General features: G+C 31.7%; 1 protein-coding gene across 1 annotated transcript in view; it reads right to left on the bottom strand.

Annotated features, from left to right (window-relative positions):
- The window catches only part of LOC137925625 (anillin-like), a 71,939-nt gene that overhangs the window by 11,369 nt on the left and 34,547 nt on the right, over positions 1-26,023 (bottom strand). Inside the window, exons 8-10 of the mRNA XM_068769097.1 lie at positions 11,561-11,853; positions 8,095-8,329; positions 7,299-7,479 (exon numbers count right to left, since the gene is read on the bottom strand). Of these exons, the coding sequence (XP_068625198.1) occupies positions 7,299-7,479; positions 8,095-8,329; positions 11,561-11,853 (709 nt within the window). The remainder of the gene's footprint in view (positions 1-7,298; positions 7,480-8,094; positions 8,330-11,560; positions 11,854-26,023) is intronic.

Here is a 26,023-nt window from a genome sequence, read left to right as displayed (position 1 = left end):
TCAATGATTGTAATTGGAGAACCGAAACCACGGTACGTTTAGTATTCAATTCTATAACTATACTTTTTATATAAACTAAAGATTAAGACTAAGCTCTCCACGATATGTTACCAAGGAGTCCTAAAATATTCTGGCCATAACGCTCGCAGACAACTTGATAACTTCGACAAATTAATGGTTGTAGGGAAAGTCGACAATAAAAGACCGCATCACGATCACTCTGATAAAGTCAATAAGAAAGGCTATCTACTAATACTCTGCCTAAGGTAAGCAAAAGATAAGATGGTATGTAAAAAGCTTGTCAATAATTCCGTCGAGGCGTTATAAAACAGACAAGATCTCTCAAAATAAATAAACGACTGTGAAGTTCAATTTTTTTTTATTTAAACACTTTTTTGTATGTACGCTATAGACAATAAATAGTGGGTAAACAATTCATATGGTACAAGTGGCGGTCTTATCGCTCGAGGCCATCTCTACCAGACAACTTTTGGATGGAGATGAGGGACATGAAGGAGAGGGCAGTTTATTATTCATTTACGAAGAGTATGCCTCTTGACTAATAAGTTCTACTTACTAGAAGATACATTTAAAAGGGATATTCTCTAAAACATTGAAATAAACAAAAACAATCAATAGAGACAATTTGTCTATTCGAGGATACCAATGCACAAGGACTATGGTGAATAAAAGACTGACCAGAAAAAAAAAAGAAAAATCTACAATGACTTCAGATTTAATGTGACTAAAGATCTAAGCAGTTATGACGACTTTAAAGTCTGGCGATAAGCAGTAGTTTATAACCTTCATCGTCTCTAAGGTGCAATAGCGAGAGAAATAGTAGATTTTGCACTAAGTAAGATTTACGAAACCATTTATGTTATTTGTTAATTTTGAAACCGCTGCACCGCACTTTAGGTATCCATTTTGTGAATACTATATATACACCAAAAGACTTATTGGGGGATGATTTCATTAACTAGTACATATTTTAAAGTGACGTTTTATATATGTATACATATTGTTTATTAATTTATGCAAAATTAATCTAGTTTGTATTTTGATTAAAAATAATTTATATATAATTTGTTTGATTTGTACACCATAGCAATGTATAAGTCTACTTTTTAGCAAAAGCAAACAGACAACGTACGTAGTTATTAGCATCAACGCCATCTATTATCATTGTTAAGTCGTACTGATTTTTCCCAAAATGGATATTCATATTTATATTGTAATTTTTTGCTGACAGACTTGGTACTGCCCCGAGATGTTATCGTATTTCAACAGATAAAATAAATAATGAATACATAGCGTAGTGTCAAATGTGCCTAGAATATTTTCAATTTTATGTGCACTTTTATAAAAACCTTGGTAAAGTCGTCCTTACGTTATAGCTTGACTCTGGCTATAATATGTGCAATTAGGATATACGGATTAATTTATCATATCTATCATACATAAATGTTTAATAAAAATAATACACTTATAAAAACACATCAACGTGTTAGAAATATTAACATGGTTTTTTTCTATAACTGTACATCGGTTTTACTGATAAGTTTAAATAGATCACAGTTAATGTTTTAAGATAATGAATAACAAGTTTAAGATTTCTGAATCCAAGTGAATTCAAATGGTTTACGTTACAAGCATGCTGTCAACATACATTTGTTTTTACTTAGCCACTAGCCGATAGAGAATTTTCTGCATTCATACTCGCGAATGATACACAAGAGAACAATTCTGTTTAATATTTGTGTATACTTGAATGAATACAATTGTAGTGGACAGACTGCCTCACATTTCATTAACTCTTAAATGCATAATGATAAAAAACTGCAATATACCACTTCAACGTCAAAACCGTACTACACTTAAAAGTAAATACATAATGTTGTATATCTGCAACATAAGTTTTTTTTTTTAAATAAATAAGTTTAAAAAATATTATTTATATTTATTTTTCTCTGCATTGTAGTGTACTTTTCTGCAAGAGAAATATATAAGTCAAGCATTTAAGGGTTAAACTAGACCTTTGTAATGTTTAAATCGTTTGCCTTTAGTAAAAATCAATAATTTCCGGACAAATTTTGAATATTCTCCCTGTGTGCCCTGTAATTTAGGATTGATAAATAATATACGTTTTAAATTAACATTTATTTGGTAATGATAAATACTCTTTATTAGATACGCTTTGTATATTCGTTCCCACTGAAATGTATAAGCATGTACAAAAAAATATTACACGGTTGCAAAATCAATTTTCTTTGATACATATAATATCGTTGTATATATAGACACATTGAGAGCTCCTGAAAAGGCAAACAGCAAAGTAAGTGAATGAAAGACAAAGTTTTGTATTTAACATTTTATTCTTACAAAAATCCGATAGAAAAGTTTTCTATTATCACAGACAAATTAACTTAAGTTTTAACGAAGGCTTCCTGAAAGAGAAATGTTATTATGCCAAAAACATATTTGATTTTGAAAGCATATCATCTGTCAAACCAGATTACAGTCTTGTTCATGGTGTACACGATATACTATTTATGTCATGCAATGCATCATATGGTTGTTTAATATGGAGGGTGACTGACGTCCAGAAATTTATATAAAGACAAATACTTATATCTAAAGGTATGTTCACACAAAATAAATTTTGAATCTACAGTTTTGAAATAAGGTTATTTATCACTTGGTATGAACATACCTAATATCTGCGATAATGATGTAGTTAATATATTGTACTTTTACATTTAAAAATAATAGGAAAAACTACTAAATAGGTACTATTTCTCCTAAGTTCGACACAAGGATATTCCCGGCGCTCTATTTATACGATGATGTTAAGATGAATACTTTAAGGATTCCGCACATTGCAACGTACCATATTATGATCGTAATAAGAACGTATCGCCCAAAAATTGAAGAATTGGTCGGTGTCAGAAGATCAAGTACATTATTTTCTAAAATGTTTCGGATGAACCCCAAGGGGTCCACGGGAAACTCGATGGGGTATTGTACAAAGAAATTTGTACAATTCGTAAGAAAAGGATTCATAAAAAATTTTTAGCATTCGATAGTGAATTGTATATGTAGGCAGATATTTTAAGCAATGAATACGTAGAAATGTTGCTGCAGGTGTTTTATAAGAAAAAAGTCTTGGATCCTCTGATCTAGTGGGTGTTATATCATACATGTCAATACAAAGAAATCGGACAGCATTATTTGTGTATTATGGGTTATCATATGAAAAGCGTAAGGAAAAAGTGGACATAGTAAGGCTTGTCGTACTTCTTACGTGTTTGATACGTTGCTATTATGTTTATAATATATTATGTTGCAGTATGCAGACTTTTTGAAATAATATATGTGATATATCTGTATTTATTCTTATACATGGTTTGTAATCTGGACAAAACATTTCTATCTACCGTTTAAACTTCTATAAGTACATACAATAGTTTATCTGGTTTAGTCTGGCTATATATAAGTTTCATTTAAATAAGTAGGTAGTTTAAGTGACGCATATATTAAAAGGCCATTTAATAGTAACTCTACGGGGAGAAATGTTAGTAGCGTAACAAAGCTGACCTGAAATAATTATGGAGGTTTAGAATCGGGGCGTTACATATTTTATATACCGAGATTTTTTTATCATATATTCGGATTTATTTAGCTAATTATGAAATGGTTGGCTATCATGGAAAGCACTTTTTATGAGATAAATATTTCGGAATGCGAATGGTTGAAACGTCCAACGGCACTTATGTTCGTGTTTAAGTAGAGATTTAGTAAACAATTCCTTTTATTAATGTATCTATTACTGTCTTATTGAAGCCGCTTCCATAGTTCATTATCATTATTTCAGCCAAAGTACGTCCACGGCTGGACATAGACCTCTCTCATAGAACTGTTTAAAAGCCTGCATCTAGCGTTTATCGGTGGACTTTCTACCCTGCGATTGTTTTCATAATTACTAAATGGAAAATAGCTTTAATTGTAGCTATTTATCCGAATATATGATTTCTGAGCAACAAAGGTGTTCAATTAATAGTTCAATAAATACTCATAGAAAAAATTTAAACAAAATATAAATTTCCTTTTTGTTTTCGTAAATCTCAATTATTTGCCTTTAACTGAGAACCGGCAATTTTCAAGTATTCTTTAGTATTATGCTAAGAATGTACTCGAAATGTCATAAATGTTGTAAAAACATTTTAATATGTTCATTAATAATAAGACATCAAAAAACTTCAGATCAGCAAAATGATACCTAACCTAAGATTGACCTTTAGCCTAATTTATTTTCAATGTAAACACTACGCTAACAATACATAGGCAACATTACAGTCTTATTTAAGTATTCAATGATATCTTTACGACTTCGCAGTCAAGTTTAACGACTTACATTGACCATCGAACTTATTGCTTATTGTTACAAAATTGTACTTAGCATTAAAAATTAAATATGATTTCCGTGTAATTGTTTTCGATACAGACTCCCTATGCTCTGTTATGAACTTTTTTACAATTTTAAAATGTTAAGGGCTCCGTATGTATGTATCCTACACTGCAGACGAACGTGTTTAACGTTAAAGGAATTTTCATGCATATTTGATAGATAGCTAGTGTAGTATATTAGTTATATGGGAAAACTTGAGCAAAGAAATCTTAACTCAGTTGGAGTGAATTGTGCATTTTTGAGATTATAGCAATAATAATTTTGAAAATTAGCTACCAATAATGTTTCCAAAATAAAAACTTTTAAAAAGGATTTATGCATGTTTATTTTCTTTTTTCTGGGCATTGACAACCAAGAGGATACGTTCAAACTAACTTCTTCACTGTGACATTCGGAGTACTTAGATCAACACATAAATAATTACGTATATTCTTTTTAGGAATCTTTGCTATTTTAATTTTATAATTACCCACAAAAAATGCATAACATTCGGGAGATAACGAACCCGTATACCGCAACTGGATTGCGCATGCGCACGGCATTTCGGCCATTTGCATGCCAACCGTTCGTAAACGCTTCGGATAATTTCGCAAACTTAATTGCGCACAGCGCAAACTCTTTATTACTGTAATCTTTACAAAATTAGATTTCAAGTTATTAAGTTCATCAAGTTTTTTACGAGTTATTTTTTGATCTGTGGGCGAACCAATTTTTTTTATATGTATACAAAACGATGTACTATATCCAATTTTGTGTGAATGTTCATTTTACTACAATAATATACAATAATAAAAATTTTTGATGTATATAAAACATTTGACCTGTATTTCTGATAGTAATTCTTATGAATATATATGCCAAAAATTGATCCACACATTTATTCTGTCAAATGGACATGATGTATTTTATGTCTGAAACGTAAATACATACGTTCGAAATGAGTCACATTGAGGTTTACAAAATAAAAAAGATGTTTTGTTTCCAATAAATTAAATAGCATGTGTTGCCAGTATTGTCGATAATCCTTGACATTTTCAACATATTGTTATTTTATTTTTATTTCAATGCTTAACAAGGGTACCAGAGACTTAAAATAAAAATGACTTTAATATGTGCTTTAAATTGGCAGGATAGATTTATCCACATAACTTGTTAACTAAAAAATTAATGACTGCAAATATGTTTATTCATCTCTACAGGCTTCGTGAATTCTATAAATGGAAACAAGGCTTTTGAGCTACTCGAGTAGTTTCATATCGCGTGTCATTACGAATGGCAAAAGCATCTTTTGTATTCATTAATTAATTTTTAATATAGTGATGAAATTTTAATTCAAGTATTGTAAACACTGCTATATTTGGTTTAGAGATAACTAAATTTTAATTATGCTGTTGAGTGGAAACATTACTAAGAAGCCTCGAACAGTCTATCGGCCAGTTTTGCAGTGACATACGGTTTCAATTAACAAGAAAACTGACTAACAGTTGATATATGATCTGCTTGAGTTTGTGGTCACTTACGAAGGTATAACGTTACGAGTTATTTGGAAATCGCATGTATGCATATATTTCATTTCTGTATTTTTACATATCACTGGTACCATTTCAATAAAATGTTATCAACAAATATGTGATTATAATTTTTTTTAAAAATTTCATCGTTTACGACCAGTAAAATAATCTCTTAAAAATTTTCGTAAGACCTAAACATAAAAATAATTTACGAAATATACTAAAAGTTCAATTTAAATAGTCGCTGTACATTTTAAGTCATAATGCAAGTACTCCTCCGTGTCGGTGTCCTAGGCACATATTGGTTTAAAAACCGGTCTGGTCCGGGGCGTCGGCCTTGTTTGAAGAATATTCTAGATAAAGATTTACGAGTTACACGATGCTCATACGGGTAAGTCTGATTTAAATAGGTATTATTAATTGCGTGCTGGTACATTAACATTCATTATAGCAAAATTGTAAACGACCTACTCTTTTATGACTCTAATATCTTAAAAATATACATAAATACGCTAAATTAAGGGCAAGACCACATAACTTAAGCAACATTTTACTTCGATTAGCTTTGAGAATAAAACTGTTGATGATTTAATGACATTAAAAAGTAAATAATTATAATGGGTCCTACATTAACGTCAATCAATAAAACATCGTGCAAAACCTAGTTAATTATATATTTACCTAAATCCGCAAGGATATACCACCAACAATTCTGTTATCTTTTATAGACGCATGTAAAAAGGTTACGATGTTTAATATTATATATTATAATATTTATGGAGTACTCGGAGATTTGCGCACACGTACATTCGGCCGCACTGTTTACAAATCAAACGTGTCAATGTCAACTGGTATATACGAAGCTAGTTATGGATTTAGCCTCGTTTAAAAATCTATTTTAAAACGATTATTGTCATATTTATCTCGAGTGCAGATAATAATATTGCCGGCAAAACTGTCAACGTAATCAATTGTAAATAGCAATTGTAACGATATAAAAATTACAAGTATACGTGTATACTATATAAATAATATTTAATACTATATATACTCTCCCCAACTGTGCGTCATTTAATTTACTATAATTTATAAGGCCTTGATCTACTTTTTAATTTATAAAAAGAACAAGTGAAACCGTTTAAAAAGAAAACATTTTAATCCTAATGCAGCTCCACTGCAACCTTTATCCAATCAAAGCTTGAACCAAATGTTTGTCCAAACATGGGCAAGCGCAAACTGAGTTACACAACGCAAACATCCGACCAAGCATTCAAATACAAAGGAAGAAGAAGACGCATTCTAACGCGTAGTGTCCACACCTGGAGCCTCCGCAGTCGGAGTATTCCTCCTGGGAATTGGAACGGTCAGTTTCAATATCCGACAGGTGCGGGTAGATGCTCGGCTGCGGCAGGGCTGACCCATTTGTCTCTTTAGGGTTGTTTACTTTTATCCTTTTAACATCCTCTAATACTGAGAGAACGACTTGCGAGTCTTGAGAACCTGAAAAAATAAACAAAAACACAAATGTTACGATCGTTAAAACTTCCCTTTGAAGCGAAAACTTACATCTATATATATCGCTATTCAAACAACCGTTTCACACTTGTCAATTGGTGATTGAATTAGATAAAATATTCTACAGGAGGGACTCATACACTCAGTGATATTTTATACATGATATCACCCGACTTGAATTTTTAACTTATTATACGATTATTATTTCATCATCATTTCAGTCGCAGGACGTTTACGTATATCCTCCCTAAATTTCCAATAAGACCAGTTGGAAGCCTTCTGCATCCAGCCTCTTCTGGTGACCCTAATAATGTTATATGTGTATATACGCCCTACACTGCGCTTCCAAAAATTCTATTATTTTAGTGCAGTAGTTTTTTTTTTAATTTAAATGGCAGGTATTTTAACACACCAACTGCCTGGACCAATTAATAAATTAACTGAGAACTGTGTCTTTACTTTCATGTTTTAAGTGACTTAAAGCATAACTTCTAATACGAACTAAATATTCAACCACAACTGAAGTTTCATCACTGTGAAAATATTGATAATTATAAAAAATATTTTTGTTTATAATGAATATAAACTTAATTCACTTACTTCTTCTTTTAATTGGCTGCGAAGCTACAACCTTGTCGTCCTTGTCCACGGAAGGTGCCACCGCCTTATCCTCAAACGTGACTTTGGGTAAGTTGGACACAATCTCCGGTTTTTTTCCTGACTGAGATAGGCTCATTGTACTGCCCATTAACGGAGCCTTCTCCGACGGATCGTTCTCGCTCTGATCGTCGTCAGAATCAGTATGATCCTGAATGTCTTCCTGCTGCTTGGGCGGCTGTAACGTAAGAATTTCATTTATATCATTACATTATTATTTATATTTTACATTGTAATTGTCGTGGAGTCGTCGTCTCTTGAAGTTCTTTGTATGCATAGATATGACAGATAAAATACTTATTTTTATTTATATCCTATTTGGTTTACAATAATAAATTTTTAATTTTAACACACGTCCTAGTCGTCTAGAGTTGAATTAACAGAATAAATAAACATTATAAATAGACATTTTTTGATTTTGACTAGCTATCTCAAAATTTTATTGCGTCCGATAAAAGATAAGACCATCTTTTTTCAACGCATTCAAATTAAGAAGTGGCGCATACATTCATTCAGATTTTTATAAGCAATAACGTACTTAAACCTAGCAATATTCAGGCACAGGTTGAAACTGTCTTTTGACTGTTTAAATAAAGAATAGCAAATAAATAGAATAAAATAGATGTTGTAATAGATAGAGGTTATAACTTGATTTTTCATTTGCTTTCAGTTCCATCTCAGAATACATTTTTTCAAATGTGTCCCAAAGATTTTGAGAAATCGTTTTAAATCATCAACAATATAAACTTTAAACAAATTCGAATTTACTACTGTTTGGTGCATACGTTTGTGTATTACTAAAAGGTGTATTAATATTGAAAAACCCCGAGTGACACGCCTTGTTACTAAATAGATCAAAGGTATCGCCTTTTAAGGTAAACAAATATGTTTATTTTATTATGACATTGGAGTGGGAATGCGAGTATAGCCTACAAGTGGTCAGTACATAATAGGATCGAGGTTAGACACTTGCGTAGGCCGTAGAAAAATTATCACTTATTGCGTTTTCTCACTGTTAGGCAGCGTTGGATGCCGTGAACTAACAAAAAAAAAATGTTCGGCAATAGATTTCACTTTAGTTCATTATTAACGTTTACGCGGGCATTTTTGTCACTGACAAATGCCTTTTGCCGGTTGGCATTAGTATTTCAATGGGTTCGTGGTGGCAGATTGCTGAAGGTATATAGCTTAAGAGTTAGGACTGTAGCAGTATCTAAACTTGAAATGGGTAAGATCATTGCTTGCGGCAGCATCGCTTCCTTTTTAGAGGAGGAACAGAGCCGCCATACTTTCTTGCGGTTTTCTAACAAGGTAATAAGTGATGTAATTAAGCGTAACAAAACCGTCTAAGAGGTCACTGTAATATATTTTGAGAAGAAATTGTATAAAATAACACAAATGGAAAAATTGTAGGAATGAAAAATGTAAATAGTCAATTGAAAACGTAAACGATTAAAATCTCAAGAAAAGTCACGACGGATGGGAGGAAAATTATGTAAATGAATATTGTGAGAATGATAGAAAATGTGAAGGATGAAAGAGGTAAGAAAGAGAGGAACTGTGAAGGTTGGGAGATAGAAGGTTAAAATAGGCAAGTTTATATCCCTATCCAAAAAATAAGATGGAGGAACAAGAGGCCCCCAATAAGGGGGACCCAAAAGATTGTAACTAATCTTGAGAACTCCTTTGAGTGGCTCAGCTCCTGTCATTAAATTAGTTATTATCGCAATGAGAAGCTCCCAAAGATGCTGAGGTCATGGGGACCTTCGAGAAGGTTTAGATAATTAAACACGACTTACTCTTAGAAAAATATGAAGACATATCCATGTATACGATGGTATGCAGATCCTCTCTAAATATTAGTCATGGGTAGAGAGCCAAGTGACGTCATGATATTACGTACAAATTTCATTTCTCATGCCATATATATTTAACAATTACAACAAAAAATAACAATTTACTAGTAAGCATTTAACTGAACTAGTAGGGTTTATAGCAAACAGAAAAAAATATACTCCTATTAATCTATTTAGGATGGACTTTAATACATAAATAATAAATCAAAGAGATTAAAGGAAACTTTAATGTATCGGACTTTGAACATTTAACGCTTTATTGTATTAAATAATACTCAATACATTAGCGTTTTTATCGTGCAGACAGTACAACTAACTGAACCATGAACAAAATAGATATAAAAGACGAACGCAAGTGCCACTAAGCAGTATCTATTTTAAACAGAGACTAACTTTACCCGTGTTGTTCGCTTATTCTTTAGACAAACTATTTCATCAAAACCAAAATCAGAAGCGTCTAAATTATTTTACAAATATACGTCTTATCTTCGCGGTGATTATTTAATAGTTTATGGGTGGTACACATCCTAAGGATACAAAATTAAATATAATATATATACACACACACACATATATATATATATATATATATATATATACAATATGTAGGTAGGTATAAAAATAAATTATAATTCAACAAATGACGTGCAGTATTTTGACAATTTCATTGTTTCTGACATTGGGCCAAATGAAGTACTTAAAAAAAAAAGAATATTAATTATTTAAACACGAAACTAATGCAAATACGTATCGTCTTTAAATGTAAACTATATATAATAAAACAAGGTTACTACGATGGCATTAAAAGCCTAAATGCTATTCGTAAAAAGAAATTTACTATTTGCAAACGAGCATGATGGGATAAATGATCAATAATACGTAGGTAGGTGAACAAATACATTATCGTTCAACAAATGAAGCGGCGGTGCTGTAGCGATGTGGTTTGGAGATAAGGAATTAAAATAAATAGATCAACCTCGGTCCGAAGTTGATAACTTTAATTAAATTATTTAGCCAGTCATCACTTCAAGTCACGACTGTGACATTTTAAATTGCAATTTAAGTACGTTACACACTTTAATGAGCTTATTTACTTCTGTCTTTATATTTTAAATCAAAGGAGATCCATGTACTTTTTTTATCAAGTAAAGGTATGCTAGTTGTAATGGTATGAGCGGCTCCGTTAGCGAGCCAGGGATATGGATAGCTCGGTGTTGACCGACGAGTTGTGGCCGTATACGGAATTGAGGTGTTAAGTTGTTGTGGTCGGGTAACTGTCTAGTTTAGTTGGCTTATTTACAATACCTTAGTATTGATATAGAATTTATTCCTTCACAAACGCCTGTCTCAAAAATTGCCACAATGACTTACGCTGCCCGCATCCAACGACTTCGACTTCCTGCGACTCTATATCGCTGGTCCACCTCATAAGAGACCTATCCTCGCCGTGTCTACCGTCATGGTCACCACTCGAGAACCTTTCGGCCCCAAAAATGTCGGCCGAAAATTACCGGCCATTATTCATTTAGTCTAATAATATTATGTTAACATACCTTACAATGGAATCTATTCTGTAACATCTCCATCTCTTTCTCTCTCTCCTGTTTAAACTTATTAGCGATGGTTGTCTCGCTAATAGTTTGCTCCTTGTTAAAGAGAGCCGCCAGTTTGTTCTTTATACCGCCGCCAAGGGAGCTTTGACTGATAGTGTCTTCGTTGACACTGTCCTTCGAGTTCGTTCTAGAGTTGGATGCGAGATTTGTTCTAGAACCCGCTGTATGTATTGAAGCGGTGTCTGAGGCGGTTTTATCTGGTTTTGTGTTCTGAGCTACTCGCGCTTTTTCTGCTGAAAATGAAGAACATAGATATAGTTCGTTATGAAACATGCGATGCGTTATTATTGTAAACGTGAAGCTGTAATATTTTTAGTTTACTCTATCATTAAAATTGTGAAAAGGATTTAGTGTTTCGATGTAAATAGTATAAGTTCTATGATGTTTTTAGCCTGTGTGAGGTGTAGACAGATCATTTTCTGTAATGATAAACATTGTTTTTATCTGCCAATGCAGTTCAAAAGACCGTGAATATATGTTAGTCTTGTGTGAGCTGTGTAACGAGGTGAAATAAATAAAAAATATGTTAGATTTTGAATAATAACATAACATTGTAAGGAATTTTGTTCTGAGGCATTCTTAAAATATTAATTTGTGAGCAATGTACATACACATAATTTGTGAAATCCGGTATTCATTACTGAAATTTACATTATTTAATCGAAATAAAACACGGTAATGAAATTAAACAGATTTAGTTTTGTTATAAAAATAAATATTGGTGTTTTTGGTTTGTTTAATACTATTCAGATCAAAAGGTGTACCGAGTAATTAAAAAAGAAAGAAAATAGAAAAATATGTCTAAAAACCAGATAAAATATAAGAGTCTCTGTCTCTGTCACTCGTAACTGCCTTTCTCAAATATTAATTGACATACGCTTTCAAATATTTTAAAATAATCTCATTTCAAAAGCTTAAAGTCATGTCGCTATCTTTAGTGGTAAGTGAATGTGGTTGTGTAGAAATAAAAACAAACTTCGTCTTATTTTGTATAACAGGTGACATGAGACAGTTGGTCCGAAAGGAGTGATCGTTAGAGCTACATCAGCATAAGATGCAGCTGTCATTTGAAAAGTAAAATAAAACATCTGCTCATTGTATCAGCATAGACAGGTAGTACACCATAAATAATTTTAATATGTAGTAATCGGAGTTTTGAAAAAGCTCTTTCCTAATATATTATCATTACGTTATTTATTATTTCTGAAACCGTTGTTTTTTTTTAATATGGTGTACTTTACACTAATTGACAACAAATGAGCTATACATTTAACCCTTCAAAGCTTTTGCGCCTATAACCATAGCTTTATTTACACGTACGGTCGTCGTTTCAGCCTATAGATCCACGCTTCCTGCAAGGCATAGGACTCGTCCAAAGATATTTATGGGGGATATACCATAATGTGGTACTATGGTACGCAGAAACGCTGCTGCCATTCCTCTGAAATCTTATTTTTGAGCAATAGCAATTCTAAATAATTAATTCATAGAGTGTGAATTATATAAGACTGTATAACGGGAATCCTCTTTCGCTCAACCACCAACTGCTTAAACGAGGAGTAGTAGTAACTATATGGACGTCATCACTGTTTAGGATTTTAGTATAAATTTAGCAACCTATTGAATCTAGGTTTCTAAAGCACTCCATGGAGGGTTCGTTCAGCCTAAGAGCCGTGCAACCTTCTAATTTGATAATCTAGTAGCAACCGTGGTTTCCCCAGCAAGCCTTCGAATTTAATTAATATGAGATTTATGGTATATATATATATATATATTATGGTTTCAAGTATCACCTTCAATTCTAAAACTGGCGTCACAAAACAATTGTTTATATAACATACGTAATAAGTTGTACATTTGTACACGCTTTATTGGATAGTAAGATTATGTGTCCGAGATGAATTAACTAACTACGCACTTCAAATTAGACTAAAGTAACGCAGTATGCCACAGACAGACATCACATCGCTTTCGTTACAGTTAGAGTTTACATAAGACAGTTTTGAAAATCACGCAAACAAGGTTCATGTAACAACACGATATAACATAACTTATTGCTTACTTCGTCTAATACGTAATATACGTACAAATATCTGTCAGTGAAATTTCAAAAGTTTTTTTATAAACGAATAACAATGACAAAAATTTATTTTGATTATCTAATATATTTACCATTCAGCCACAAAAATTTAAATAGTTGAGTTTGATATTAATCAGATAAGTAACATATTTTTTGATTTATAATAAAATTTAGAGTTCTAAATTTTATAGATCATATGTAATGTGGTTTTATATAAAATAAATAAAAAGCTCTTTAAATGTATCTGCGTGTGTTATTACAGACTTCTATAATACTGTAATCAAAAAGTAAGGTAGTCCAATATATGAGTCATACCTACATGGATTCATATAACAAACACGGTGTTTTGAATTTATTCCTATTATCCATTTTAGAAAGTTTACTTTAATTTGATAATTGGTTTTAGCCCATAGACGCCCACTGCAAGGCGTACGCCACCCCCAAATATATTTATGCGAGGATATATCATAATAGTCACAGTTGGCAGGCGGGTAACCAATCACAGTGTGGTATTATGGTACACAGAGGACGCTGCTACTCATCCTTTGGAAATTTGTTTGTGAGCAGTGGCAATTCTATATAATTTATGCACAAAATGTGAATTATTTAAGGATGTATCTCGGGTATGAAACTCGCAACCTATGATCCAAGTCTCAGTCCATTAACTGCTGGGCTACCACCACTTATAATAACCAAATGTAACTATGAACAATTGTTTCAAGAGTTCAAAAATACCTATTTTAATTTTGGTGATTCGTTGGCATGCGTCAAAGCTTATGATTCTATAAAAATATATAACATATTTATTATAACGGAATACAACAAACCTATAAAACAGATTTAAACTGTTGGGTTAAAAAAATATTCCTTTAAAATAAACACGTTTTCCCAAATGTTGTGTTGCGGTGAATAACAAGAAGTTAATATTTCGTTACTCTAATATTGAACGAAATATCAATTCAACTTACTAGTACAAAAATGATGTACCTAATAATTCTAATAACATGTTGACACAATTCCGAATTAAATCTATGGTATAGTGTAATTTGGTATCGCCTACTTAAAAATTATACCACAAAGGAGTAAAACGTCTGATTGTACTATTACAATTATATAAACAGTAATAAACTAACAAATCGTTTATTGAAAGCGTAACTAAAAGGTTTTTCCGCGAGACTTCACATCGTATTCGCCCTTCTGTGTTAAAGTTAATTTAACTTGTCTTTGAGTTCCAACAACTTACGTCGCATAAATAACTGCAATTTTCATCCAGATCTCGAAGTGAGGTTGACATATTTTAAAGTAATTTGATATCATATAAGCAGAAAATTTGTAAAAGTTTTTTTTTTTAAAACATCTATTTTCATTGACTATCGCTATATTTTAGAGTACTAGCGATGTTTGATTTGTCATTGTAGAAAGAATAAGTACACTATTAAAAACATGATTTATTGTTATTTTTAATGACAATTAAATTTTCTTTAAATATTAATTAGGATATTGGTATATGTTTCACAAAATGATTGTCTTTCACACACCATAAATAAATGCCCATTGTAGTGAGAAATGTTTATTTAAAAAAAATACTTAGAGATCGTAAATCTATGTCTGACGTCATTATCTTCTAAGCGACTATACAAATAAGGATCTAACATTTGTTTGTACAAATGCTTTTTTACTGTCGAGGAAAATTTAATAGCACGTTCATTGTTTATTGTGACGAAATTGCGTTTTAACACGTTGGGCGTGAGGAACATACTAACACACGTACTTTAGTTTAATTGCCACATTTGCATACTGTCTTAAAGACAAGCAAAAATAATTGTCGAATAATTTGTTTCAATTGGTACATTCTCCGAGGTACATAAAATGTTAAAAGAAAACTTTACTTACATTACTCTCAAATTCAATAAAAGGTTCGTTTAAATATTACTTGATGTACACTACGCTGATCCACATATTAATCACAAATACGAGATAAATCACTGGTAATAAATTAAAATATTTGAATTGAAAAATAAAAAGAATACAGACACAAAATGAAAGATAGATCGATAAAAAGAGCGATATTTAAAAAAAAATAGATATCAGTCGCTAATCTGAGTAGCCAGTGTCGCGTGTGAGCGCACAACGGAATGGCGCCTAGCGGATGGCCAGACGGGTCCACCTCCACCGCGCCGTCTGCAACCAGTACAAGCGGATAGCTTCCGAATCCCACGCCCGCGATTCAGACGTCGCCAACCGTTTCGATCCGCTTCAATAGTCGTGCTTTTATGCCTTGTATAGCTGATCGTTTTGTCTGCTTTAACAGTGTCCGCTCGTTATAACGTATAGCAGAGTACGCGACTGGCAGCTAACAACTGCTTATTTGGGGCAACGAATTCGATATTTAAACTTTATTTAAAGACATTTCCCGAAAAAAAAATGAATATATTAAAACTGAATCGTAAACGCTTCAACAAAAAACGATGTTTAAAATTCTTTGCAACTTTACAAGTCAATTCTTAATAAGAATTGTTAAATTTTTTGCGATGTTAATTTTAATACTTCAGTAACCACCTGATAATTACACACACCCGAAAAATTTGTCGTTTTTATTCGTGAATTTAAATTTTTTGTTATGGTTTTTAAATAAATAATATTAAATTAGAAGTCAGGTTAAATATTAAAAATTTACTACAAATAAAACCTATTCTTCGAGTCTGTTCTAACGAATCGTGTCTTGTCTAATTATGGGCATAATAAACAAGCGCATAATTCGATATGATGATTATTAAATTTACAAACAATGGGGTGTTCAAATTCATGGCTTTTTGCTATCATGTCCGTCACTTGTAATTAACTTGCATAGACTTGAATAGTTTATAGAAAATCATGAAAATGAAATAGAATCTCAGTGAAACATTCCATATGAATTACTTTGTTTCATTCATTTAAGAAATAAATACTTAAATTGTAATTATTAGTTTCCGACAAATTCTTGTCTGCATGGATTTTACCGAGTAGTTAGCGAGACATGTTATTTACAAGATTTAAGACAATCTAAGAGTCGGTGTTTTGTAAAGTGTTTTCGAGGGACTTTACTTATTTATTCTCGTCTACCTGTTTAATATAATTGTGTATTTAAATAAAATAAAAGGATCTTAATAATATTGAAATAACATTTTCATTGTTATATTTATGTACATTTTTCGTTTGATTACAATGTCACTCGTCTTTTTTTGGTTTTGACCGACTTTAAATTAGAGTACTAACAGAGAAGGGTTCTAATTTTTTTGTGGTTGGTATGGAATATACTAGGAATAGCTTTTAATATTTCTCTTTCCATAAGAACTTTTCACGTGTCTTAGATTAAATTATGGAAAACAATAGGCTTTTATAACATGTTTGACGAATCACTTATACTGGTTACATACCGTCATTCAATAAATTATCAGGTAAACTTGGCAAGTATCTAAGAGTATATTACTGAACATAATTTAACAATTCAAAATCGTACACAGCATTGTATATTCGCCTCTCCTACATACCCACCTTTACACCACTACTATATTTGCAAAATCAACAAAGATGTGAATAAGTATATATATATGTATACATATGTGTATAACTAAATACTGTATATATAAATATACACACACACACACATATATATATGTATATAAGCGGTACGGCTTTTTTTGCAACAACGAATTAATAGCTTTCGAAAACAATGGTGAGAATATATTGTTTAATTAACCTTTTGTGATAAGAGTAGACGTCAAAAATCAAATGTGTGTCAATCAAAAGCGTGATTAAATTTAAACTTAACTTTTTTGACATGTACCCACAGCACAAGGAGGCAATCAATTTTCACTTGTTTCATTCAGAAAAGTCCCCATTTGGAGTGATAGCAATAAAAAGAAAAATTATATATATTTACTGTATGTACTACTGAATACAGAATATGGTGGACATGTTTTTACATTTAACAGCCTCTGAGCTTTTTAAAATTATCTGTCTACATTTGATAAGTCAAGCCAATATTTTAATTCTTCGCTACAACTAATGTTAACCTGACGTCAATAACTAAAATTTAAAGGAATTAAGGTCCTTAATTAAGAATAAAAATAAGTTACAAAATACGTAAACGTCCTTCACAAAGTAAGACACCACAGCTTATAATTAGCCACTTACTGTACTTGAGTCAAGTAGATCACACACCTCGTATTTATCTATGGTGTTACAAGGTGATCAAGTTAAACGGCTTCCGGCGCATGCGCGTCGATTGGCGTTGATTTAATGGCGTCACTCTAATGATTTGCCGCCCGCTGATTGTTACATTTTTTCTAACAATGATGTACTTTTGTTATTACGCCAGTCATAATTTCAATTCGGTTCGAATTTCCATGTTACGGTTTTTGTGTTTATGTGGTAATTTATTTTAGCAACATTAAAGCAATAAATATGAATAGTTGTACACCGTCACACTTTTAATTACATCAAGCTCCTTTTCGTTTAAGAGGCCCACAGCTGAACTGTCTGTCCACCTTGCGAGTAGACGTTCTACGTTGCGCTTTGCGAACCGTAATGTTCACTCTAGAACTTCAACGTCCCAGCAAAAATGCGACTTCAACTAGGAAAACTGCTGGTAATATATCGGTTACTTTCGTTAATCTACGAATCTCCTCATTCATGTTTTGATCTCGTAGAGATCCCAAGCATAGCCTCTCTCTCAATCTCATCATCAGCGACTGTGGGCTTGCCAATGGTGCCCGAATTGAAAAACCACGTTGCACTGTTACAGTGATAACATACACTGGTCTACTATCTACACTATTATTTATATTGAAAAAAAAAAAATCTAATCGTTATATCGAAATACCAATAAATAAAAACCATATTTAAATATTACATCTTACAAGAAGCTTACAACTATTATTATCGGCATATTATTATTATTTTTCACAAATGTTAAATCATGTTTAATAACAAAATAAAACAAATAACATTTAAATAAAGTCCTGGGGATTAAGGTTTTGCTTTAAGGTTACCAGCATGTTACGATTTTTATTTAACACCCGCATTCTTGATGACACATTCTGGTTAAACCTACGAGATATCAAACGATGACAAACTAGTGAATATCACTGTTTTGTCGACTTATATACGAAATTATTTACATTTTGTATTTAAATATTTTTTTCAACAAATACCAAAAAGAAAGTTTCTTTCATAGTTTAGTCACCATCAGCGATTGAGTAATTAAAAAAAATTGCTATTTCTTAACATTAATTTATTTTTCCTTTTGGAATACGACAGCTATATTACTTCAGGCATTAGTCTGTTGGGACAGTTGGTTATTAATATAACATCACAGCGACATCTTAATAATACCCGGCTTACTCTAGGTTTAAAAATCTGTAAGATGACATTTACTGACAGTGTATTATCGACTTTACAACTTTAAGAGAACTCAGGCTAGAAACCCGCGGAATCTGCAAACGCGACTTGAGCAGGAGTGTAAGACCGGTCCGAAAAAAAAAATCAACAATGAATCAAGATCCGCATTCTATTTGAGAAGAGTTTTACTGAGTCAAGGCCCTTTCCAGTGGGAATATTACAAAGGTAATAAGAAAGCACAGACTAAATACAACCGAATATTAAATCGGTCACATTGTCCGCTGATGACACGGTGCCGTGCGGGCCTCGCACGACAAAGAAAGACTCTCAGTTGCTCAATAATAATAGGACTTCGCACGGAAACTTTCAAATAACCGGTTCGCAGAATTGCACGACGCGAATGTCGATGCGTCTCTCAATTTTTAAACTGATCCTACTTTGAAATATTCGTATAGTCGACTGTAAACACGTTCATTTCATTATCAAATTCTTCATTTTGACGATTACAGGTATATACAGGCTCATAGGTAATAGGTGTGAAATTTTTCAAAATAAATTTATAACACGTTGGCTGTTTATTGTATAGCACACCCTAACCAATGGTTTTAAAAATAATAATTAACGTTATAAAAATTCTAATTACATCATATTAACATAATTATTGTTGTTTGTCTGCAGACGTAATACCGATGTCATTAGCATGTCGCATTCAAATATAAAAAATAAATAAATGAATGTTCACGACTTATCACTTAATGTAATGACAAATAAGCTTTACATTCACCCCATTAAAGATTATACACCTCTGACCGATCACCCTGAATATAGAAATGAATATCTGTTTCTTTTGTACACGCCATAACTTGAAAACGACTTTACCGATCACATTCATCTTTCTTATTAAGCAACCCAATACTTCGCAGAAGGTTATCGAGGGAGATAATCATAATTTAAGAGAGGTTTTATTATTTATATTTAAGAGAAGTCTGCAGTGTCAGACAGTAAACTATAATTAGATTTAATATTTTGTAATAAGAATTTTGGAAACGTTTTTTGCAACAAAAAACATAGCAAATGTTATCATTACGTTATTTATTATTTCTGAAACCTTTTAGAGTATCATACGATTAAATCGACAGTTCAAGATAAAAAGTAATAATCAAGAAATTCACTCTCAATTTCACAATAAATAACTTTAAATAAAATCAACCGAGCATTGCTGTTTGAGCGACTAAAATATTGTATTTATGAAACAGAAAATTAATTTCTTTTGAACGTCTATTCTGCAAGCGAATATGAAACCTGTGTGACAGTGTGTCGTGTATCTTGAATTTACGTATGTAATTCCTCAAAATATGTTACATTTTTATATACACGGATTCAGATATTTGCTTTTTTATATTATTGCCTTGTGGTAATTAAATTTATATTGAAATTCAAAATTAAGCGGTGCTGGTTTTGTAGCAGATATGGTTGTTATCATATTACAATTACGTTATATTTACGGCAACACCACATGCGCCGGCCCGTATGGCAGTTATCTTCATATCAATTACTCGTATAACTGTGTTCAGCTTCGAGTAAAAGTTTAATTAATCCAAGTATCGAAACGTTCAATTTCTGTAATACATTTAAAATAATCGCAGAGTGTTTCTTAGCGCAAATCTTAAAACTATTTCTATTATCTAGGCTCATTATTCCAAATTTTTTAAGGCAATAATAAGGATAAAATAAGTGAAAAATCGTAAAAGTATTATTTTTGTTATCGTATCCCTCTCACTTCGTGTACCTTAATAAGCATATCATTATTGTTAATCCCGCAATGTATGAAACAGACGACGATTTATAAGTAATTATTGTGTCGTATTAAGACATCAATTGTTAAAGGTATTACTCTGATATACGTTATATTTTTTTGGCGTTAGGCCAATGAGTGACAACTAAGTTAGAAGTAAGTAAGCGAAAATCTTTAAGACATTATTTGAAAAAAAAAAAAAGAAATATTTAGCTTTCATTTTGTTTTTACTGTTAGACCAGATCGCCCGGCAGCCTTAATGGATTTTGTGTTCTGTTGTCCTAGTTCTGCCTATTTCCTAAATATTATAATTCGCACAAATTATAAATCAGTTAAGAATCGAATTAATTAATATGATGGCTTAATTCTTTACTACAAGTAATGATATCTCACTGATCAAGCCCACAGATCATATAACACACTGCGATAGCAAATAAAAATTGTGTAATTACAATATGCTACTTTAATTACCGGTTAATTGAAATATCTGTAAAAATTGACGTGTTTCTGGCCGAATAATAAAACCTAAAAATAGTAGATTTATAACCATACAATATTATTGAAATCTTTTCTATATAAAAATGGCATTGTGTATGTGAAAAAATAACAATTTGAAAATTATTAATTAAAGGAATCGTGTATTACGATTTTTATGGCCCCACGTTATTGGGGGCCTCTCGTACCCCTATCTTTGGAAAGGACAGGGTCGTTTATTTTATTGATTTTTTCAGGCTCTTTTTTTATTATCTTTTTCCTCTTTCATTCATCACATAATCTTTCTTCTTCTTTCATTCAAGGATTTTCTGTCTTTCTCTTCCGCAACCACTACATTCTAGGTATCTTTATGCATTAGATTCTATTATTTACATATATTTATCACAGTCTTTATCTTTTATTCTACTTATTGCACTATTTTTATTTACAATTTAATTTAATTTCTTTCTTTATTGTCTACTTACTATTTAATTGCTTATTTGACAATATTTGAGCCTATAATTAAGTTTTGTTTCACTCTGTTGCTGTTTTGGCTACCTTCTAACAGTAGTTGAGAAGGATTTTCTTTCCTCTTCCTCTAACATGATGGAGGCGACCAGCCTCCTCAATCTTCTTGCCTAATCGGCATTCGGAATCGATGTGTATTACGATTATAAGAGATACGATAAGTCACGGAATAATTTAATTTCGCTCCGCAATAGATTCTTTGTTTAATTTGCCGGGTTTTATCTAGGTTGATAGTACAAAAGCAAAATTACTTGTGTGATTCATCAACACATCAAATTTGACACACTGTTCAAACAGCCGTTAGGTACAAAACAAACAAGCGACTTCCTTGAGGCCTCCCCCAACTTTCTCCCGTGTCGACCGACGCTCGTCGTCGGTTCACTGAGATTCGTTCCGTTATTTTCCGAGACCTAGTTCCATGGTATTAGCTATTGGGTTTTGCAAGGATTATGCAAGACCTAGATCACTAACTAATGTTGGAAATATTGTTACATAATGGTACACCGTTAAAAAAGTATCATGTATACAGGATGAAAGGTTATAGGTATAATAAAAGCTTTAAAGTTTTCCATGAATATTTTTTTCTAGATTCTCGGTGCTCATGCTTTGTTTAGGTCACATTACTATGCCGGTATAATTTTTTAAAATTTTATTTTTATTGCTATTTCTCCTTTCTTTTCTCACAAATTTTTTCTTTTTCTTCTCCTACACGCTGTCTTTTTTTCCTCGTCTACATTCTTAATTAGGGTTTTTATTTCGCAAAATTTATTTATTTGTTTTCTTTATTCACAATTTTTGCATACACTATTTATTTATTCAATGACACGGATATGATATGATTTTCGCCTTTTTTCAGGAATATTCAAAATAGATGTACTATTGCCAATCACATTAAATGATCACTCAGAAATATGTATTTTTTCTAATAAAAAGCGACAGGTCAAAACTTCTGTCAGTACAAAGTCTACAGGGACAGAGAGTTAACAATAATTATTTTTAATGAACAGTACTTTGAATTTTAAAGATGTTTTTTATGTTTATTACATTATTATTATGTTATTTATGTATACAAGCATTGATTTTTGAATAGGTCTGTCAAGTCAGTCTATCATACATTAGTTTCAAATTACCTATCTCTAAAATATTTATTAGTCAACTTAACTATACAAATTTTAAACGCGAAGTTAAATATGTAAACATAAAGGACAGACAAAAGTTTTAGCCAGTAACACATTCTTATCAAAAACTTACTATTCGAACGCTAGCGTAAACGAAATTTATAAACATAAGTTTCAAATCATGGGACTACTAAGTGAGCAATTCTTAATAGTACCGTTAAAACCTATACTGTAAACATGAAGTCATTTATTTACATAAAGCTAAACCCGGTGACACAGTTCTATGTACGAACAAAACAATTCAATTGTATGAAACACGTGGAAACTGTTGAATATAAATGGTATACTTAATAGGGTTGCCAAAATGAATAGAATATAATTATATATTGCCTCCTTTTGGGGAAACTTATGCTTTGCAGTGGGGCAACAATCGGCTGACATGATACGGCAGGGGGCGGTTCAGTCTTATGAGCTACATGAGGCTTTATTATTACTCTTTTTCGGCTCTCACACAAAATGTTTACAACATAGTTCGAAGTTAATAAAAAGCTTACCTTAACAGTGGAATGTTAACTATTTTAAAACTACCCTATTTTCCAAGGCAATGCGAGGTCATAATTAACATATTATATTAAATAACGAGCTATATTTAGTATAATATGTTAGGTATGACTTCGCATTACATTGGAAAATAGGGTAGTTACATAATTGGTGATATTCCACTCTGCCATGTACGTAATGGCTCTTGCTTTCTTTGAACGTTGGTATTTAACATCAGCGTATTTATTCCTTCAAATGACGCAATATCGACACTTAAAAAATTATCGACTGAAACATTACAGCCTGTTCAATATGATATGATTTTATCTAGTAATAATATGTTCCCGCTTCAGTATTATATTTTAAAATAAATTATTACACGTAAATAATACAGATTTGACTATAAAGACATTGATTAGCGTTTAAATCATTGATTATTATTATTATTTATTTTCTTTTAAAAGTTTACAATAATGTAAATTATTCCGAGGTAGTCTATTTGCGTCTAAATACATACAAACTTTCCCGTTATTCCATAGAGACTTCCACGCAGATCCGTACATTACTCTTTTTACAAGACAAAAAAATATCAAAACACGGTAAATATATAAAAAAAGACTTATTAAAATTAAATATACTTCCCAACTTGACAAGATCCGTGCCTAGCACTTTGATGTACTCGTATGTTTATAGTTTATTTATAGATGCAATTTCCAAGGGAAGAATTGGTCAACCGGCAAATGGTTCACTCGATCAAGTGTTGAGCGACGTTGTACGAACAGTACTGGAGATTATCATCATATGTTACATACAAATAACTATCTATAAAACTTTAAATAACTGAAAATATTTTGATAGTATTGTAAACAGCAACAACCAAAAAGATGTTTCAACGTACACAAGCCTTTTTCTCTATTATGAACTTAATTTTTTTTAAATTATATGTTTCTGAGTTATATGTAACTGCGTATAAACCATTATCTAATATGTATTTATGACATAAATACTATATATATAGATATATACATATATGTGTGTGTGTGTTGTGTGTAAGTTGACTAGTAGAAAATGCCTATAAGTTTACATAAATAAATAACAATTAATGCAACGGTGTAAGTGACAGCCCTAGTCAAATGAAACAAATAAGGATGTATTATTTGGTGACTGAAACAAATGCATTTAAAAGGAAATTTCATGATGCCTACAAAATTAGTTCAATTTAGAGAGTAGGTGTTTATTTTTATACTAGCGGCCCTAACTCTTGACTGTTACTACTGGCTTGTCGAAGCTATATAGAAAATATTAACACAGAGCATTTTAGACTGATAACTTTATTTAATGATTTAGTGCCCTTATAATAAAAAGTATATTTATTTTCTTACGCTGCAAAATTCCAATAATATTATGACGTTTTCTTTGTAATGCTTCTAAAGTACTACAACGTAGTCTTATTTTGATTGATTTCTTTTTAATAATTGACGTCAAATTTTTGACAGCTGCAGACTATGGAGCTAAAAAACTTGTAGTTTTTACTGCTTACATATTTTATGTTTTTCCTCAAATACGAAGTAAAAAAACACTGAAATTGGTCAAGCCGTTATCAAGTTTTGAACTTAGCAAAATATTAAGTGATTCATTTTTATTGTTATAGCTAGAACAAGTATTTGTCAAAATCTAATGAAAATGTGAAGCATTTTCTGTGACTTGCACTAAAATATATTGATATGAATTGCATGTTACGAGCCCCTAGCCTTTATATTTATTTCCAAGACAAACTAAACAACTTCACAAAAATAACAGTCGTGTTTATTACACGTCTGACATAATTTTCTGAAAATAACTCCAAAAGGTGGACACCATTCACTAAATATAACGTAGGTTATATAACAATTTTATAATTAAAATTAGTAAGTAACCGCAACTGTAAAATAAAAGTTTTTTTTTGCAACGTTTAACTAATAAATGTATACTTTGTTTATCAATGAATTTTAAATATTTAATAAAGTCTCTGTCTCTGCACCGCCAAAATAGTTGGTAGAAATTACGTTCGACAGTAAGTTTACTGTTATACATTATATTAGCAGTGTTTGAATATATACCCCTATTTTAAACAATGATATAAATTATAGACCTAAAAAAGCGGTGAAGTGATATGAAAGTATTCTTATTCGTGGGCGTTGGTGACGTAAAAAATAATTAACTATTACGCATTAAACAGGTTTCACTATTCCGCTGGGATTAAGCTGTTTTGCTGTCGGAGGGTAAATACACGGGGTTTCATGCGGTTAATCGATGAAACCTTTGCACACTACGGAGACTTTTAATGTATTAACACGTGAGGGGTTGTTAACCTTTTGTGATAATAAATTTGACATAAACGCACGAGCGGTGTGCCCCGACAACTGCAACTCTAAGACCTATGTTGGTGACCTAGGTTTTCCTGCAAATCTCCTAGTTTCTAATTCGAAATTCCGAGCATAGCCCTC

The sequence above is a fragment of the Battus philenor genome, unplaced genomic scaffold, assembly GCF_028537555.1.
Source record: "Battus philenor isolate CCGP_79_NKW_IND1 unplaced genomic scaffold, ilBatPhil1.0.hap1 SCAF_27, whole genome shotgun sequence".
NCBI lineage: Eukaryota > Metazoa > Arthropoda > Insecta > Lepidoptera > Papilionidae > Battus > Battus philenor.
The sequence above is the reverse complement of the archived record's forward strand: the minus strand, read 5'-3'. Positions and strand labels throughout refer to the sequence as shown.